General features: G+C 44.7%; 1 protein-coding gene across 2 annotated transcripts in view; it reads left to right on the forward strand.

The window, feature by feature from the left end:
- Window positions 1-16,119, forward strand: part of GRIP2 (glutamate receptor interacting protein 2) — a 92,826-nt gene extending 76,707 nt beyond the window's left edge. The window contains exons 21-24 of one of the 2 annotated variants that reach the window (XM_066597014.1): window positions 2,661-2,781; window positions 4,787-4,999; window positions 9,360-9,506; window positions 13,061-16,119. In XM_066597014.1, coding sequence (XP_066453111.1) covers window positions 2,661-2,781; window positions 4,787-4,999; window positions 9,360-9,506; window positions 13,061-13,237 — 658 coding nt within the window. In that variant the 3' untranslated portion in view covers window positions 13,238-16,119. Of the gene's footprint in view, window positions 1-2,322; window positions 2,518-2,660; window positions 2,782-4,786; window positions 5,000-9,359; window positions 9,507-13,060 lie in introns of those variants that run through there. The other variant, XR_010791246.1, reaches the window with a different exon arrangement.
- Window positions 16,120-21,294: the final 5,175 nt, after the last annotated feature.

The following is a 21,294-nucleotide window of genomic DNA, read 5'->3' on the forward strand; positions in this document are numbered from 1 at the left end:
ATTTAGTACAAATAGTAACTAGTTGACAAAGGTATACAATATTAACAGTTCCGCCCCAAAGTCCTCTCGCTAGCTAACTGGCACTCATCACTCCTGATATGTGCTCAGCAGTTAGTGGTTGCAATATTGGTAACACTCTTCAAACAGCAAATAGGCACTATATCAACAAGAAGTAACAATTCACCAATGGTGGTTTCCCGCACTCAGACCAAGATAAGTGTTTGTAAGCTTGCATACATCTAAAGTAAAGGTCCGGCAAAGAACTTTCTCAGCTCCGGAAATGTGCTTATACTCTCAATATCTGTACAAGCCAACGAGTCTACTTCGGTCTGACTGAATAACGTATGTTGGCTACCAGACCTGCGTAGTCCCAATTAGTGTCTCAGTTCGTATGCATTTTTTTTTTCAGAGGACCAACCTCACTTACGAACTCTCAATGGTAGCTGTAGTGTGATTGAAGAGCCTTTCAACGTCTGCTGGCAATACCTGATATGAAGAACTGCAGGACGGCTCTGACTTGCTCTCTCCCAGTGTGTTACTCCCTGTAGCCAGCTTAGTATCTGTCCCTCTAACTGTAGCCTCTTGTAAACCATAGCCCTGGAATGTATCTGTGTTGCAGCAGCTCTCTCTTAAGTAAAAGCCTGTGTTACTGGCTGTGGGCTGCTGCGCTCTGTCTTTGTGGCTCCGACCATTATATAATATGGCAGCAGTCTCTTTTCCCACACTGCACAACTGTACATGCATACCTCCCAACTTCTGAGCAATGTAAGGAGTTTTCTTTTAATGACAGGCCATGCCCCGTTTACATTGAGCCACATCCCTCTGTATCCTGAAATACTACCCTTCAGTGATCCCCTTAAACAAGAATAGGGCTTGCAATGTGCAGTGTCTCGCACATCGCACCTCGGGCAGGCGGGGTGTCCATGTGCTGTGTGAGTTGCCCCCGAGGAACTCTGACACAACTTTCAGCCATGGTAATATGGCCTTGGTGGTCCCATTAGGTGCCCCAGTAGTAATAGTGCTGCCCTCTTAGGTGCCTCAGTCACCTTACCTTTTCTTCTGCCTCTCTGTTCCATTTGCTGTCCCTCCGGATCCTGCTGATCTCCCCTGGCTTGATGGCACATGACTGCTGCAGCCAATCCCTGGCCTCTAATGCTGAGGCAAGGGATTGCAGCAGCATGTGACCAGCTGCATGGAGATCAATGGGATTGGAAGGGATGGCGAGTGGAGCAGAGAGGCAGCAGGAAAAGTGAATATACTGTTTTTTTGTTTTTTTTTAACATGTTGGCATATGCCTCTTGTCGCCTGGCAAAGCATCTCAAATCCGGGACTGTGCCACAGAATCCGGGACTACATGGCACATGTCCTGTTTTTCTATCCCTGTGCTGCCTCCCCGGTCTATTGCCACTACCGCATAGCCTTCTGCACAACCCCTGTAGCGGCGTCTGACCCTTGTGACGCAGATTCAATTCTCCGTATCTCCTATGCTAGTCACTAGGGAGCATTCTTTTATGCCAGCAGCCTCCTGACGCTTCACCAAAATGGCCACACTACCTGTGTCAGAGTAGTTCTGTAGGTACTTGATGCAATGTTCATTCAGAGCTTGCTGGTTCCTGCACACTAGAGTGGAGACATTTTAGAAGACACAGGAAGGAATTAGTCTATATGTTTTCCCATAAACCAGCTGAAATGTGCGGTTTTATGTAAAGAATACACAGTTATTGTATAATGGCATGTCTACCTTTGGGTTTCAAGGTCTCTGTTTGCTGTCAGTGAATGGAAGTATTCTTGCTTAGTCCAAAGGGGTGAAAACGCAGCTGATGGTTTGCTATACTTGTATCCAATGTAGACAATCTGTCAGCTTGGCACATCAGCATAAATGTCTCTCCTGTCCTGATTAGTTTGTTACAATGTATCAGTGCAGTAACATGTATCAATCTGAGTCCGGGATGTTAAGAGAATTCTAGATGGGAAACGAAACAAATGTAGCAAACCCTTATCTGTGAGCAGTATTGGCTCTGTGCAGGTTTTCCAATTCTGTGTTTCAATTGCTCATCATCTTCAACATCTGTGCTTGCAATCAGTGAACGGCAACATGCAAAGTATATTAGAAAGTTGCAGAATTCTTCTGTACATAATTAAGTGGAGTCTGGACACTGTATCTGTTTTTGGGGTCCTGCTAACCTCCCCTCCCTCCATTCACCATCATGGCCATGCCGTACTGTGATTGCCCCCACAGATACCCGGAGGTTCTTCTCCTGTCACCATTTTCTCACCTCGTCTCTGTTCTCCTCTGTGTTTTTTCTCTCTCTCTCTTCCCAGGTGTTCTGTGTCTCAGCTCTGAACCCATCACCCCTCCTCCTGTGTACTAAGCACTCTCGGTGCCTCCTGTTTTGCTGTATTTTTGTTTCTCACCCCCTCCCCATATTATCCTTTCCATCGTCTCCTCGTCTGTCTCCACCTGCATGTTGTCCTCCTCATCTCCCCTTGCTGCTGCTTCTCTTGGAGAATGATCTGGTGAGTGCGTAGAGTTGGCGGGATGAGTGGGACCTCGCAAAGTGCACTCATGATTTGTACACTTGTATCAGAAGACCTGAGAGTGTGAGCCACTATGGTGCTCGGAAGATGCTCCTGAAGACTCATCATGTTTGGTTCAACAGATACCCCAGCCAGCCCAACGGCCTGGAGAACGAGCACGATGATAGTTTCTGGCGAGTATTCGGGGAAGCTTTGGAAGACCTAGAAACCTGTGGCCAGTCGGAGCTCCTCCGGGAGATTGAGGTAATTGTTGCTGTTGGATTGTCCAACCCCAATTCCAAAAAACTTGTCCACTGTGTAAAATGTAAATAAACGTGACGAAAAAAAAGAATGTAATGATGTGGCAATCTCATCTAACCATATATTATTCCCAGTAGAACATGGAACATATATCAGAGGGGCGGGGGGGGGGGGGGAGACATTGTTCCATCTCATTAATAACTAATTTGGAAATTGGTGGCAACGCGTCTCACAAAAGTTGGTCCAGGGCCGTGTCTACCATTGTGTAGCATCCCTTCTTCTGGGGAGTGAGGAGACCAATTGCTGGAGTTTTGGGGAGGAATGTTGTCCCGTTCTCGTCTGATGTAGGGTTCTAGCTGCTCAGCAGTCCGGGGTCGTCTTTGCCGGATGTTTTGTTTGATAACACACCAGATGTTTTCTATTGGTGGACGGTCTGGACTGCAGGCGGCCGGTTCAGCCCCCGGACTCTTCTTCTGTGAAGCCATGCTGTTGTGATGGATGCAGTATGTGGTTTAGTATTGTCTTGCTGACAATATGCAAGGCCTTCCCTGATGGAGACGTTGTCTGGATGGAGTATATATTGTTCCACAACCTCTATATACTGCTCAGCATTAATAGTGTGTTTCGGGATGTGATAATAACATAGGAGGCATTAGTTGAGAAGCTACCATCATAACTTGAGCAGCTTTCATAGTTCTGCTGGCTTTCTGTTAACTCTCAGGGCTCCTTCACACTGACGATCGCGATATCGCCGCAAGAAAATCGCAGCAAAATCACAATTTTGATTTTCTGCCACTTGTGGGGGGGGGGGGGGGGGGTTCCATGCAATTTTGCCGCAATTTTTTAGCGCGAAAATCAATAGGACTTTCCAATGATAAAAGTGCATCGCGTAAAAATCGCAAACTCGTGCTTTGCGATGCTATTAAAAAAGACTTCATAGAGAAACATGGGAGATTTTAAAAAAAAATGCAGAAAGCTAGGACATGCTGTGTTTTTGTTTTTTGTTTTTTTTCTATCGCAACATCGCATGAGTAAAAAACATTGCAAATGTTAAGGAAAGCATTAAAAATCATTAGTTTCATAATTCTGCATTTTCACTCACTCTCACATCGGACAAAAATTACACAATTTTTATCGCCAGTGTGAAGGCAGCCTGAGACTGCAAGTTCTTGTCTCCTGCTAGATTTTCTGCCACGATACATCATGGGAGGGGTGTAGTCTGCACTGTTTTGTAGTTCTGTAAAACAAACATTACAGTTCAGCTGTTAAAGGGTGTGAATGGTTAACTAGGAGAATTTAGAGTGCAGCTCCGGATGTGACTGGAGTATAAAAACATAAAGAAAAATATTTGCAATGCTTGGTCTGTACAATATATAATCCTGCAACAGTGAAAGTATCTAAAGGCTGATTTAGACAACGATTTTCGCTCAAAAATCGCTCAAAGCCTTCTTTTGAGCGATAATCGTTGTGGATAACTGCACTGACATCGTGCAGTTTTCGTTAAGGAATCGCTGATCTATCTCTTTCAGCACGCTGAAGAAGAACAATCAACCTTATCAGGAGTTCACAGCAGGATACAGCTGATACTATTGTTTTAGCTGTATCCAGCTGAGCGCTCTGTGAACAGCCGGGCTGTGAAGAACACAGTGGTCCAGCTGTGTTCTGCATACCCCGCTCAGAGCGCTCAGCTGTATAACAGCTGGATGCAGCAGACAAGAGGCCCCGCTTGTCTTCTGCAACCCCCGCTCGGAGTGCTCAGCTGCATAACAGCCGGGCGCTCCAAGCAGAGAACAGCTGGATGCAGAAGACAAGCGGCCCCGCTTGTCGTCTACATTCTCCGCTCGGAGCGCAAAGTGATCGCTCAGCGTTTGAGCGATCGTCTTGTGCTTAAAGGAACAGAATGATTATCGCTCAAAAGTCATATTTTGAGTAATAATCGTTGTCTAAACCAGGCTGTACAGATTCCTTTTCCTTTGGGGGTCACCCATTGTTTTTCTCTCTCATGCAGGCTTCCATCATGACCGGCACCGTGCAAAATATAGGGCTTGACGGCAGCAAGCTGCTCCTAGAAAACTCCAATCAAAGTAGCCGTTTCCTGCATCGGAAAGGAGGTTCCCACCATTCTAAAAACAGCCCCAAAAAAGAGAGCAAGCTCAACCAGGACAGCAAAATCTTAAAAGATGATGGCCAAGACCTGTCCACTGCTGCAGAACTGCTTAAGGTAACGGCATTGCCTCAGCTGAATGTGTTGTTGCTTCATACACAATACTTGCACTGTGTGACACGTTATAAGTAGTGCTAATAATGTGTCAATGGTGCTGGGGGCCATGATCATAACATTAGCCAGTGCAATGCTCTGTATCCCTCTCCCCTTTAACCCCTTTGTGGCCAGCCAATTTTGTGCCTTAAGTATAATCTAGTAACATAGTATGTTAGGCTGAAAAAATGAAAAAAAAAGGTTTGATTTGGTAGAGTAGAGCAAAATGTGATTGTTCTCAGTAAGGGAAACCGAGTAATCTTGCAGATATGATACCTTTTAATGGCTAACAAAAATATAGGATGTTACAGCGAGCTTCCGAACCAAGCAGGGGGGTTCTTTGGGCTTTTTAAAATGCCATTAGGCTGAAAAATACATATGTCCATACAGTTCAGCCTATTGCCCCCCCAAAGTTGATCCAGAGGAAACCAAAAAACCCCAATGAGGTAGAAGCCAATTTTCCAATTTTTTTGTGGAAAAAATTCTTCCCAACTCTAATCTGGCAATCCCTGGATCAACAACCTATTTGAAGTAATCAGTGATATATTACATGTTATAAGAAAGGCGTCAAATTCACCATCACCACGTCCTCAGGCAGAGAGTTCCATAGTCTCACTGCTCTTACAGTAAAGAACACCCTTCTATGTCAGTGTAGAAACCTCCTTTCCTCTAGACGTAGAGGGTGCCCCCTTGTTATGGTCACAGTCCTGGGCATAAATAGATGATGGGAGAGATCTCTATACTGACCCTTGATATATCTATACATAGTTATTAGAGCGCCCCCTTGTTACAGTCACAGTCCTAGGTATTATTAGATGTTGGGAGAGATCTCTGTACTGACCCCTGATATATCTATACAGTGGTGCCTTGGGTTAAGAGTTTAATTTGTTCCGTGATAGAGCTCTTAACCTAAAACACTTGTAAATCAAATCAATTTTCCCCATTGAATGAATGGAAAGGCCATTAATTCATTCCGGATCGTTAAGCTCTCCCACTGATTTCAATGGGGATGGCGTTGCCCCATTGAAAGCAATAGGACGCCGGCACCCCCGCAATGATTCTTGGGGAAGGTCTTTAAATATAAGCTTTTCCATGAAATCATCCCTAGCTGTAGTAGAAAAATAAAAAAAATATATATACTCACCTGTCTGCCGGGGCTCAGACGTGTCTAGCCGCCACTTGTTCTCCCTGCACTGCTCTGAAGCTTTTCAGCAGGCAGGGATTAAAAATACATGGAGAACAAGCGGCAGCTAGAGACGCCTGAGCCCCGGCAGCGGCAGACAGTTGAATATATATTTTTTACTACAGCTTGGGATGATTTTTCAGGGAAGGGCTTATATTTAAAGCCCTTCTCCGAAAATTACGGGTTGCCGGCAGGCCATTGCTTGCAATGGGGCCACTGACAGCAGCAGCGGCCCCATTAAGAGCAAGGCTCATAAACCAAATTTTTGCTCTTAAATCAGAGCAAAAATTTGCGAGAGAGCCTGCTCTCAAGTCAAAACGCTTGTAAGCTGAGGCACTCTTAACCCAAGTTATCACTGGGTTAATTGGAGCACCCCCTTGTTACAATCCTGAGTATACATAGATGATGGGAGAGAGCTCTGTACTGACCCCTAATATATTTATATATAGTCATTAGGCGGCCCCTCAGCGGTCTTTTTTTCTAAACTAACTAACCCCAATTTTACTAACCTCTCTGAGTATTGTAGCCCCCCTACCACCACCACCAATTCCCTTGTATTACTTTAGTTGCCTGTCTTTGTTTCCGCTCAAGCTCTGATATGTCCTCCTTGAGTACTGGTGGCCAAAATTGTACACAATATTCCATGTATGGTCTGACCAATGACTTGTAAAGAGGAGGAACAATGTTCTTCCAATACTGTGACCCCCTCTAATACTGGTCCCTGTGGTAGCCCACTAGTAATGGTGACCCCTCCAATGCTTCCCCCTGTTGTATCTCACTAGTAATGGTAACCCCTCCAGTACTGAGCCCGGTGGTATCCCACCAGTAACTGTTACCCTACAATACTTCTCTCTGTGATACCTCACTAGTAATGGTGACCCCTCCAGTACTGAGCCTAGTGGTACCCTACCAATAACTGTTACCCTACAATACTTCTCCCTGTGATACCTCACTAGTAATGGTGACCCCACCAGTAAGTGTTACCCCTCCAATACTGCCCCCATGGCACCCCACCAGTAACCCGTCCAGTACTGACCCCTCACTAGTAACAGTGACCCTTCCAATACTGCCCCTTGCGGTACCCCAATAGTAATGGTAACCCCTCCAGTACCCCACTGGTAACTGTGACCCCCTCTAATACTGCCCATTGTACTACCCCACTAGTAATGGTGAGCCCTCCAATACTGCCCCTTGCGGTACCCCACTAGTAACTGTGACCCACTTTGAGTAAGTACCATTAATAACCACCCTCCTCTTTCCATCACTGAGCCAGTTACTTACACATGATTTTCATTGTTGCATTGCAAGATCTGTAACTTGCTTTACTGACTATACTCACCAGCTGAGTTACATAAGAATCCGCAGAAACAGTAACCAAGAGAAAAGTGAACAACCTGCTAATGAAATACATAAAAGGCTTCGGATGATTTAACAGTTATGGGCTATTTACAGGGGACCTTTTTTGGCTCAAAATTCGTTCAAGCTAATTTGAGTGATAATCATGCATTGTAAATGCAAAAATAAAAATGTGTATTATTCGTCCGCAGGTTCTTATTGCTGACTTTCAGTCAGTGTAAAAACCATCGCTGGCTTGTTGTTCAGTGTAAACGCTTCTCGTTCAGTGCTTCACCCCTTAATGCCACAGGACGTAAGTTTATGTCCTGGCAGGGTCATAGTTAACGCAACAGGATGCGAACTTGCGTCTTATGGAAGGCACAGGCTCAAAAGTGACAGCTGGACTCTGGCTGCAACAGCGGGGATTAGTGAGAATACAGATTCCCGCTGTTAACCCCTTTTATGCCACAAACAATGTATATTGCTGCATGTACTGGGTTCAGACATCATCAGCCCTCCACTATGTAATCGCGGATGGCCGATGGCTTGCCATGGCAGCCGCATGCTGGACACTGGCATCCGAGCCTGCCAGGACCTGTGATCACGATTGTGAGTGATAATGCATTGCAGTACAGAAGTAGTACATTGCATTATAATAGCGATCAGAGCTTTTCTGGTTCAAGTGCCTTACCAAGGCATAAAAAAAAAATACAAAAATTTTTGCACACTTTCCCCTCTTTTTGTAGAAATAAATAACAAAGCAAAACATACATTTGGTATCATTATATATGTAATGACTAGAGATGTGCGAGCACGCTCGGATAAGCCAGTTACTCGAGCGAGCCTCGCTCTTCTCGAGTAACTGCATTCTTGTCCGAGCGTGCTCGGGGGAGGGGGGATGCGGGGAGAGAGAGATCTCGCTTGGACACGCTCCGAGCACGCCGGGACAAGAATCCAGTTACTCGAGAAGAGCGAGGTTCACTGGAGTAACTGGCTTATCCGAGCATGCTCACTCATCTCTAGTAATGACCTATACAATAAATTGAACAAGTTAAAAAAAAATGGGAAAATGTTTATTTGTCTCCCTGCCCTCCCCTCCAAAATTTTTAGAATACATTATATGTACCCCAAAATAGTTCAAATTAAAACTACAGTAGGCCACGCAAAAAACAAGCCCTTGTATGGCCATGTCGACAAAAAAAAATTAAGTTGTGGCCTTTGAAAAAGGGAAACAAAAATCCCGAACAAATCATTGCGTCCTGAGGACCAAAATAATCAGTGTCCCTAACCCTTTCTAATCCAAATTCTATCCTGGTTTTCCTAGGGGGCTTACTCTTTTTCTGCCGTTACACAATGGTGCTATCTGCTGGCTAAAGCCAGTACTGCATGAGGTGACAGGTTGGTTAGGCTCAGACAGCAGAGAGGCTGGCAATATACAGTAAGAGAACCCCGACGGACGTCTTCCAACATCGGAGCTGTACAGCCTTAAATCATAATGTCTTCAGACGTCAGACAGTGGATTGAAAAGGGTTAAGGGGTTTATGCTCCTGCAAGAAGAGTAGATAGAAATCACTTGTGACTGCCTACCTGCTTGAGTCCGGCAGACACAAGGACATCTTGGGAGCTCTGGGTGTGATGACCCTGCATACAGTTGCCTATATCTCAGCTCCCAAGACCAATAGGAGGCAGCAGATGTTTATCCATATTATTTTTCCAGCAAGAGGGTCATAAATGCACATTGCGTGACATGACTGACATACCCCTCAGGAGCCCTGCAGACTACTGACTACCCTTCTGTCTCTGAAGGTGACTGTGATGAAGGACTTGGAAACAGATGACTTTGGGTTCAGTGTCTCAGACGGGCTTCTGGAGAAAGGCGTTTATGTCAATATGATCCGTCCCGGGGGTCCAGCAGACAGGAGTGGTCTTCAGTCTTATGACAGGATCCTGCAGGTCAGTGCAGCTGCCGATTGTGTACCAAAAATTGTATCATGCACTGAGAGAAACAAGACCATTTTCTAGGAGATGGCTCTGACACAAGGGATCTCCTCTGTGCTCAGTATAATATATGTATACACCATCCCACCAACAGTAATTGGGCGCCTGAGAGGAATAAAACGTTGTATTTCCATATGTCAATACTTAGTGGGGCCTCTTTTGACATCAGATAGTCTCCGCTCTCTACTAACATCTGATACACTTTAGAGGGTATTTCCCTCCATTCACCCTAAAAATGTCAGACAAGTTCTCTCAAAAAAGATGCATTGGCCTGTCTACAATGATACAAGGAGCATGGTCATTGGATAGTTGAGCAATGGAAGAACGTTCTATGGAGTGACTAATTGTGCTACATCACCTTCACATCAGATGGACGTACCTGGGTGTGTAGGAGGACTGGAGAACGCCGCCTGCCTGAATGTGTTGTGTGAGGTTCAGTTATGTTCTGGGGGTGTTTTACGTGGCATGTTCTTGGTCTGTTGGCTGTAGTGACAAGAACAATGAACACAGAGATGTACCCTGACTAGAGATGAGCGAGTATACTCGCTCAGGCATATTATTCGAGCGAGTAGTGCTCGTCACTAAAGATTCGGGGGGCGGGGAGCAGCGGGGAGAAACGGAGGGGAGATCACTCTAACCCCCCTCCGCTCCCCGTCGCAACTCACCTGTCACCCGCGCTGGCCCCTGAATCTTTAGAGACGAGCGGGGAGATACTCGGCTAAGGCACTACTTGCTCGAGTAATGTGCCTTAGCGAGTATGCTCGCTCATCTCTAACCCTGACGTTCTAGACAATTATGTACTGCTGACAATGTGACAATATTCTGGGAATGGCCAGCCATACTTCCAACAAGTCAACACGCCGTGTCACAGATTCAATGTTTTACGTTGGTTTGAAGATATGGATGTTCCATGATTTGACTGGCCTGCAGAGTCGCCCCCTTGAACTCTACTGAACATCTCTGGGATAAACTGGAACATCGGGTCAGAAAATATGAACGGAAGCCATCTTTGAGAGAATTCACCAGATGTTTGCAGGATGAATAGAGGGAAATACCAGCTAAATTGTATCAGATGATAGTAGATAAAATGAAAAGGAGCATATACATTGTCATTAGGACCAAAGAAGCCCCACTAAGTATTACCATATGGAAAAAAATACTTTTCATTCTTGTTCAGATGTCCGATTACCTTTGGTAGAAGGTAGGATAGTGTGTGTGTATAATTATATATAATATATATTATAGGAAAAAAAACAGATTTTACATACATTTTAAATTACAATAAAGTCTGTTAATCCAGCATTAATGGAAGCTCACACATGTAGGTGGTTCAAACAAGCGTAAGAATGTATGTAAATTTAGCTTCAGAAAGGCCTCCAAAATAAGGGCAGGCTCACAAGAGTGTAATATAATTGCATATTACGCACATGATGTACGTGTGCATAATACACGGTGAATGGATCCAATGAAAGAACATTGATCCATTCACATTTGTGTATATACATTGCATATAATGCACGCATAAAAAAGAACGCAGCATGTTCTATTTTACCCTATTGTTCTCTATGGGCTCGTAATAAACGCTGTACATGTGCAATTACATTACATATGTGCAGCGTTTATATGAACGTCGCTAAGTGACAGAGCGGGAAAGAAGAAGCCCAAAAGACTATGCATGACAGCGTGCGCAAGATACCGTGTCATATGCAATGCGAAACGGTGGCTTAAGCAGCAGTAAAACACCATTACACATACCCTCGTGTGAGCCTGCCTTAAGTGTTACATAAAATGTTGCCTGTTACTCTAGCTGCGTGTGATTCTGGTAGTTCTATCCTGAAATAACAGACTTGGGCTACATTCACACGGGCGAGCGCAATATCGAGCCGAGAAAAAAAGATATCTCGCTTGTCAACGTGCATTTTACCTGCAGATTCGAGGGGGTTTTCATGCTTCTCTGAAATTCTGCACTTCATGCAGATTACTACTGCATGTAGTACTACTCAGGGGAGCTGTCCTGGTGGAAGGTCAGCGGGGCTGGCTGTATAACTGTGCGGCTGCTGCCCTACTGACATTTGGATGGGAAGGGGGGGGCGCAGGTGCAGAGTATACAGCCAGCCCCGATACCTTTACACCATGACCACTCCTTCTTTAAAGGGGTTGTGGGAGATGTGCATAGGATGTCAATAGTTTAGAACTGGACAGGCCCACAGCCATTCCAGCAATTATCACTCCTGTTCTTTCACACAGAAGCCATAATCACTCAGTGAACGGAGGCGAAGCAGGTCGCAGGTCACTTCCAGCAGTTTGCCTCCATCCACAGTAAACAGGCAGTCGTTCATAGTTGAGCCACTGTCTGTCTACACATGGTGATAGCAGTTTGATTTTCATGCCATTCCATCGCTGGCAGTGCTTACACTAATTGTTAAGATTCGTAAATCCAGGGGGATTCTGCACAACAATCGCTCCATGTGGAAGGGCCTTAAGGGCTCACACCCACTTGTGTTTTTTTCACACGATTGTTAATGGGACTTTCTAATGTTAAAAACGCATCGCAAATTTGTGCTTTGCGATTTTTGTGCGATGCATTTTTAACATTAGAAAGTCCTATTGACAATCGTGATTAAAAAAATGCAGCGATATTGCAGCGTTTAAAAAAAAAACGCAAGTGGGTAAGAGCCCTAATACATGTGATAACGTAACAGTTAGATCTGCCGTCACTCCAGTCCTCCCACCGGTCTTTGGATATACAGGCACATCATCTCTGCAGCCATGAAAATAAAGCCAGGCGAGTTGGACTTGAGTGACGGTGGCTGGAGCTGCTTCTCGTTATTTTTTGTATATCTGCTGCATTTACGGCAATTCTTTTTTTTAATCTGTGACAACCCCTCATCTATGAGTCTCGGCCTCTGATTAATTTGGCACAAGCCTTTTATTAATATTCGAGTTGCTCCTCCGTTGCTCTCCAGCAGACTACAAACATCCCATCACATTTTGACAAAAAACAACTCCTCTAAGGCCTCATTCACATGGGCATATATGCACTCCGTATTATACGTGTAATACGGAGAGCTGAAACCCCATTGATTTACATTGGATTATTTAGATGTGTTTATCACGCATAAAAAAAGCAGCAGGTCCTACGTTGGTTCGTATTACGTAATGGCCAATGAAGGTCAATGTGATTGCGTATTTACGCATTAAATCAATGGGGCCTTTTTCTCCGTCTTTTTCTGCGTCCAACGCTAACTGTTTGATTGTGGGGACCGCTGCTGATTGCTATAATGGCGGTCTCATACCTGCATTCCTTTGCAATCGCAAGTGAGGTGAAGTCTTCAGGGAGTAGCGGTCGAGTATCCGCACTGCTGATTTGTTCAAGCTTTCTTGGGGTGCGAGAAGCAGGTGAGGAGGAACCGAGGACATGAGACCCCCATTTTAGTGATCACAGGGGTCCCAATGAAAAGGTGATAAAGCTTTACATATTAATAACACCCATGTGTCTCCCGTTACAGGTGAACCACGTGCGCACACGAGATTTTGACTGTTGCCTGGCAGTGCCTCTGTTGTCCGATGCTGGGGACAGGTTAGACCTGGTCATTAGCCGCAAGCCTCTGTCTAGCGGGGTTCGAGAGGAGACCCTTAAACACCCCACTAGTTTAGAATCCAAGACAAGCACAAAGACCCTCTGAGGAGCCTAAAAGGACTTTTCCGTATCCAAACCTAGAAGAAGCAGCCAATCAGAATCTGCGACATCTCCTTCACGTCAAGGCGCACATTGGCTACGGTCTCATCTTATTTTTTTTTTACACTTTTCAGCACTTTTACTTTACCCTTTTTTTGCCTTTTCTTTGGCGTATTCACTAGAAGTTGGAGTACCCGTCCTTGTGGTTGGCGATTCATCCCCCTCTCATGGTGCTATCGGTTTTATTATTTGACTCTATACCTCACTAGTAATAAGAACCTTCTCGTTAGCTCATTAGCGAAAGATCGCAGCTGACCGGAAAGGATCCCCCTTGTGGTTTGTGCAATGTGTGTGACGCGATTGCTGAAATATTAAGCGAACCCCTCCCTGTTTCTAGTGTTTGGACACTGGCGCACTTTATACTCTCCTCCCGCTCTGTATTTATTGATTTGCGATATTTCACCTTCCAAAAAATAGATTAGAAATCCCATCGCTAAATATGGCTGCTACAATTTGGCATCACAAGAGGCGCTGTGTGCATCACACTAGCTCTCTCTTCACACACCTATATTCACAATGGATGGCACTCGCGACTCTATGACTGCCATCGAACTACAACTCCCAGGATGCCCTAGATTTGTACTAACAGTTGCACCACTACGTCCCTGACGCTAATGTCACCTTTTGTTTGTTTTTTTTTGTTTTTTTTAAACATAATGCACTTCAAGGGCCACAACTAAGCGCCTTACGTGGCGCCGTAAAAACGCACGCACTTCTTCCATGAGAATAGTAGTATATCACGTTTTGCACTTTCCTTATGTTCTTATCACTGCTATGTTTTATCATAGGGCTGGGGGTTTTTTTAGCCTTGTTGCCCATAGCAACCAACCAGAGTTCAGCTTTTTCTTGCTAACCGTAATGGAAAACTGAAAAGATTCTGATTGGCTGCTCCGGGCAACAACAGCCTCTGTTGTGAATGGCGTTTATTAGTGCTAACCGTGAATGGAATAATTCTTTTTTTTTTTTCTATTCAAGCTCACATTTGGCACCCGCACTGCCAGCGACAAGCAAAAAAAACGTACTGGGAGATCAGCATGTCTTATACTGTAGCATGCGGCCATTTGTACGGGGTTTTTATAGTGCGAGACCATACCTAACAGCGCCATAATGTGGTCTCACGCCTGAAAAACTAGAGGGGGAGTATTTGTGACTGGCACCAAGCTGAGGTGTTGCCCATAGCAACCAGTGAGAAGCCAGCTTTCAGCACAGGGTGGGAACTAAAAGCTCTGCTTGGTTGCTAAGGGCCACTGTGCCTGTCCGCTGGTTTCTAGGTGAGGCCTAGTCTCTGCCGCAGCCATTTTACAAGTTAGGACAACGGTCCCCTCCTCTGGTTAGTTCATATTTTCATAAAATGGGTTAAGACAGAGTTATATAAAAATGGAATTTTAAGAAAATAGGTTGAATTGTGAGGTGGTAAATATACACTAAAATGGCTGCCGTGCGGCGCATAACAAGGCAGTACTAAGGGCTCACTCGCACAGGCATATTTGCTCTGCGTATTACGCGCAGCTGAAACCCCATAGACTTGCATTGGAGGTGTGCAAACAAGCATTTTTCACGTGTGGCAAAAATCGCACAATCTCCCATCTTGGTCCGTATTATGGCCCAAGCTCTCCCATGCGAGTCTAGTGGACTGTTAGCAATACGCAGCGAAACACGATCCATGCGTATTAATGCAAGAAGGCAAAAGAAATCTTTTGGCCCGTCTTGCATTATTTTTTTGCACGTGACATACGCGTGTAAAAAACCCACAAGGACCAAAATACGCAGTTAAATGCGCACATTGTCGATCCGTGAATATGCTGCGTGTTTCATGGACTGAACCGACTTATGCCAGTGTGAGGCTTAATCTTTGTGCTTTCAAGATGGTGGCCAAAGAAATGGTAAAAACGTATTGTGGTAATGCTCCCGTCCTGCAGTTATAGTGTTAACGGGTTGTGCAGGGTGAAGAAAAAAAACATGGCTGCTTTCTTCTAAACACAGCGCCACCCTCGTCCGTGCGTTGTGTATGGCTACTATAGCCAAGCTCCGATTCACTTCAATGGAGGTGAGCTGCCATACTGCTCACAGCCCTATGGACAAGGGTGGCGCTGTGTTTGCAAACAAAACTGCTTTTTTTTTTTTAAACCCTGGACAATCGCTTGAATCGCACTGAAGGGCAGTGGCCATTAACCTGTGCTTGTCCAGCTGCTGCAAAACTACAACACCCAGCTAACAACGGCTGAATAGCCACAGGTTGGCCGTCATACTACCTACCTAGTTTCTCTATACAGGTAAGTGACTACACTTTCGGAATATAGGTTAAAATGGCCGCCTTGTACGTAAAAGATGACTGCGTAACTTCTCATGCCCAGTGTTCAATAAGGCCAGAATCGCAGCAGCTGCGGCCACACAGACCGTCCCCCGTAGCACCCGCCGCGCCGTCTTCATTCTGCCATGTATGTTATGTGCCATAGCAGGGACCGAAGGTATTTTTATATGCAATATTTGTGGGGACAGAGCGCCCCAGTTTTTAAACAATGCATTTAACCGAAGGCTTTAACAATGGTCTCCCTGTACTCTTTCCTATGCATTTTCAATTCTCTCGTCCAGTGACCGCGTTACCAGAGGAGTATTTTTATCCGTACGAGTAATTAACTTGTAAAGTATTTTTCTACAGATTTAGGTATTCTTATGTATTCAGGAAAGCACAAAGCAGCAAGAACAGGACGGAGAACTTTATTTTATTCCTGTTATGGGCACATTTGTAAATAGTTTTTTCTGTATTTAAAAAGACAAAAACGGGAAAAGTGTCGGAAAAAAGTTTTATTAATAAAATATGGAATTTTACGTGAGTGGCGTCATTTGTCAGAAAAGCTGTATATCTGCTCCCCCTATACTACTCTAGAACTGTAGTCGCCAACCTGTGGCCAAACTATAACTCCCAGCATGCCCTGACTGCCAATGACCTGCTGGGTGTTGTAGGTGTGCGCTCTAAGGCAGTGGTCCCCAACCTATGACTCTCCACTGTAGCACAACAACGCCCAGCATGTATGTGGCTGTCAGAGCATGCTGAGAGTTGTAGTTCTACAACAGCTGTAGAGTTACAGGGTGGAGATTGCTGCTCTAGAGTGCACAGCTGCAACGCCAAGACAGTCACAAGGTGGAGACCGCTGCTCTAGAGTGCATTTCTCCTGACCATGTCTAAATTGCTTTCAGGCCCGAACACACTTTCTTACTTTTCACCATTACTTTATGGATCTTTCTCCATTCACAGCCAAAGATGTTTTAAAAATGCTGCTGGTGGCCCTTGAAAACAGATGGCAGTTTAGCTCCACCCCACTACGGTGTCATATGTCTAATTATCACATTTCCCACAATGCACTGCTCTCAGTATGCTGCATTCAGCCAACTTTTACAAACTGCTCTCAGGGAGAATGCGCATGAGTGCGCAGCAAATTTCTTTCTTGTCTATCATGCCCTGGTAAAAAAAAGACCCAACAGTTATAAGCGCTGGACAGTAAAGGGGACAGATTCAAATGTTTTAGGAAATGCTTCAATGCTATAAAAAAAAATATATATATTTGTCTCTTTTCCTTCCCATCCAGCTGACGCTCCAGTCACCATCCTGCTGGTCTCCATTCGCCTCCTGGCAGCCCAGACCAGAGGTTGCTGCAGCCAATCCCCATGTTTAAACTGCTGAGACCAGTGCTTGGCTGCAGCGGTCATACGTTCTGATGGCACATAGTTGCGTTTTCCGGGAATTGAGTGGAGACTGGCAGGATGGCAACCAGAGCAGTTAGGGGATGCGAAGCATAGTGTAGTTCAGCCTCTGGACACTTCCCTGTGCCTGGGGGACTTGCCAACTCTTCCAGGACTGCGGGAAGTCTTCCCATTAGGGGACGCTTGACAAGTTTTTCCTTTAGATGCAAAATGAGGAAGTATCAAGAAAATTAGATGTTCTGTTTAACTTTAAAAACACTTACCGATCCACTGAGACAACTTCCATGGTGGTGCCACTATTCAGCTCAGATCATGTGACCTACACGCAAATTATTCTCTGTAGAAAACAATATCTTATACAGTCGCCTCAGAGGCCTTCCGACTCCTGACTTCCCCATTTTTCAAAATACATGCACTGGCCATACGATAAGTTTGGAGCATTTTGCTGCTGTTCCTCATGGAAATGTGTAAATAATCTAACAGCGGTCCAATTCTCGTACTGGGTCAGATTGTGTAGGGACGGACCCCCATGAGCAAGATAGTGCAAAGGGTGCAATCACATGGATGAATGCGATATTGATTTGCGAAACCTAGGCTGATATCGCGCTCTTAACTTTGCCATTTTGTTATGCAAGGACGAAGCATTTTGCAAGAAAAACACAGAGCATTTTTGCACGTGTGATTTTCACATGCATGAAATTCGCATGTTTCAATAGTAAAAATTCAAAAACTTACATTGCATGCACATAAAAATTGCATCAACATGTGAGTGCGATTTTTTTTTTTTACCATTTACATGGAAAATAATAGGTTATTTTTTTTAAGTAAAACCAGAACACGCAGCGATTTCTTACATCTCGCACTATCAATCAAAAGAAAAAAAAGCTCACGTGAATTAAATCCTTAACCTGTGCGACAGCTGACCCCATCGAACCTCTATTGGTCACATATTGCGTTAATGTGCCCTAACTATTTTTGTAGATACATTTCCAGGAGGAATAACAGCAGAGCGGTACCATAAAAGATGCATCGAAAAACAGAATACAAGTACTTACAAAAAAAGAGATCTGTCCGTGAGCTCCTCGCTGCACTCGCACTGACGGCACACAGTAATTAACGGCACAAATTACCTTCGTGATTTTACATCTCTTTATTATTGAAGTTAATTACAAAAGCCTCTAATGTTACAGGATGACACAGCGGAGTGAAATCAGTGATACAACCTATACAGGAAACGCATTCCATCCTTCCCCTGCCTCGCTGCCAGCATAGGAAGGGTTAACAGTGGAAGGTTAATTCTCATGTGACCCGATATTTTTACATGTGTGGATATTTTTCCGTACCTTATACCATTTCTACATTTGGTTGTTAGAACCTGTAACACGTTTGCTTTATTGACCAGTAAAAAGTGGAGTACGGCCCTTTCACACTGCGTCTACTGTATGTGGCAAGGGAAAAGAAAAAGCCCCTGCCACATACAGTAAAGGGATCCATGGGCACCAATTCACATGGCAGAGGCCATATTAGGCGGTTACAGGTTTTTTTTAACAATGGAATAGAACAATAAACAGCGCCCATTCATGCAGTGGCATCCGCAGAAAAAACCAACGCATACCATGCCATATGCACTTTATGTACAGTAGCATCTGACGGGTCATAAATGCCACTTTACAAGGTTTCTACTGATGAGCTGGAAACCTTAGACACTAACATACATACAACTCACGTGGTGTGATAGGAGCCTTACTGGGAATGATGAGCATATACGTTATGGGGCCTGTGAAGAGGAGGAGCCACATCTCACTGGTACCGCCCCTTCCCTTATTGTAGTGCATATTGGCATAGCGCTCCTCCTCTCAATACTGGACCAATTGCAATCAAGGGAGAGCAAGTCTCAGGATTCACAGCACCGGGTTGGGGGGGGGGGGGGGGGGGGTCGGTCCTCGGGGTGCTTTTACACAGACTGTTTTCTCGCATGAGTTTTGTGCGTCACGAGCTGCACAAACATAGAACACGTTATTTGTAATGGGTCTATTCACAAGTGCGATCTTCCTCTCGTAGCAATAAAGCGAGATAGAAAACTGGTATCACCTGCTATTTTTAGGCCGTATTTACACGGCAAAGTGCGATATCCGTACGAAAAACTCTGTGATATCGGGTTTGTAAAATGCGATTTTCCACGTGATGAAAATATGTTTTGTGAGAAAAACACATCACTTTGCTGTACGTGTGATTTTGATGTGTGAAAATCGCAGGGTATTGCAATAGAAAAAGTGAAAAATTGTATCGCATTTTCATGCAGATCATATCTGCTTGCAAATGCAATGTGAGGGTTTTTTTTGTGGTCCCATTGTAAATTATGGGGGAGATGGTCCGAAGAGGAAAATCACACCTACATACACCCATTGTAAAAAAAAAAAAATTTATATTTTTGTGTGCCCTGCAATACACAGAATGCGTGTGAGAAAACCGCCCATGCAAAAGCACCCTTAGGGCTAATGCCAATGTGCGTATATCGGCCAGGTTTTCACACCCAGTCAATATATGCTGTCTCCCTCTGCAGGGGGAGGAGGCGGGCCGGGCAGGGTGCAGTGCAATGAGCTCCTGCCCTCTCTCCGCCCCTCACTACTGTTTGCAATGGGTGGGAGGGGGGGGGGGGGCTAAGTTCTGCCCCCTCCTACTGTAGATAGTGGCCAGGGGCAGGAGCTCAGTGCACTGCTCCCGTCCCGCCTCCTCCCCCTGCAGAGAGAGAGCGTATATCGGACGGGTTTTCACGCCCGGCCAATATACGCACGTTGGAATTAGCCCTGAGGGCGACCTTGCATTATTTTCAACGGGTGCACAAAGAAAAAATAAAATTGCATTGCACTTGGATGTAGATGTGATTTTTCATGCATGTGAAAATCGTATGTACAGCGATGCGGCTTTCCTGCAAAATGCTCCGCACTCACATAGAAAATTGCATTCCTACAAGTGCGATATTGGACTGATATCACGCTCCTCCATATAATACGGCCTCATACCAATAAGCTCTCTGGTTTCTGAGTCATCTGTAGAAAACCGAAAACCACTACAGACCGACATTTTGCAAAGCAGAAAGCACGGGCGAACCGAAAACGGAGAACGCAGCTGTCACAGATGAAGGAATGAAGTTAAAGTGTCCGATTACTGAAAACTGGACAAAACTAGAAGGTAATTGGAAAGTCTTGCACAGTCTCAGCGCCGGCCGGTAAATTATCGGACACTGAGATTTCACGAAAGAGAACAGTGAAATGTTCCTGACTAAAAACTGGGAATGTTCATTACACACGGGTGGTTGTGGGGTGGATGGGCGCAGTTATGGCACATTTAGGTGGAGTTAAAGTGATGGTGGTTATAATCTGAATAATTAAGGGAGGCAACACGGCCTCCAAGGTGCCATAAATTTGGCATACAAGACTATTTTTGGCGCAGACTGGGGACAATTCTCCATTGTGAGGAACAACGTGAAACAGAAGGACATTTTATATCAAGTCAAACAACACAAAACTTCAAAGGCTTTCAAAAGGTGCAATAAGTAGTGTTCTCCCCCAATACTGGCAGCCATCTTTGGTCAAACATGGATTGCTCTCTAGATTTACCGCCAGATAGTGCAGGGTCGTGTGCTAAAGATGCGTTTTATACAATAACCCCCCGTGTGTGCACAACCAAAGCACAACTGTTGTGGGATGCTGTTAATAAAATAGAGGGGAAGGTTTGGTATGAAATTATGTTAATTTCACTCTTTCCACAAGATGGCAGCAAAAGCAAAGCAGAACCCGTTTATTCGTATGGTCAATAGGAGAAAAACCTGAAAGGATACATTATCTAAAATACTGCCTGGTGTGCTGGGAAATTCCCCCCCTCCCTCCACAGGACTCGCATGAGAAGGATTCACATCGGAGATAGGGCTTTTTATTTTATTATTGCCGTTTTGGAACACAGAAACTGAAGTGAAAGGGAAAAATACGGATCCATTTTTCTCCCCATTGATTTCAACGGGTTAAAAAAAAATTCCAGTTTGCTTCCTTTCCATGTGGCTTCAGTTGTATAAATTAAACAAATGGCACAGCACACTGCAGCAAGAAAGCCTTCAGTTTGCTTAACGGGTTTTTTTCTTTTAAAAACACACTAAAATGAACGCAGAAAAAAGCCAATTAATTTTATTTCCATTTTACATCAGTTTCCCTTCTCCAAAAATGGAACAGAGAAGCAGAAAGCCCCAACGCAGATGTGAATGGGGCCTAAGAGCTCATTCACACAGGCGTATGCAATGCAAAAATA

Source organism: Eleutherodactylus coqui, chromosome 3, assembly GCF_035609145.1.
Source record: "Eleutherodactylus coqui strain aEleCoq1 chromosome 3, aEleCoq1.hap1, whole genome shotgun sequence".
Classification (NCBI taxonomy): domain Eukaryota; kingdom Metazoa; phylum Chordata; class Amphibia; order Anura; family Eleutherodactylidae; genus Eleutherodactylus; species Eleutherodactylus coqui.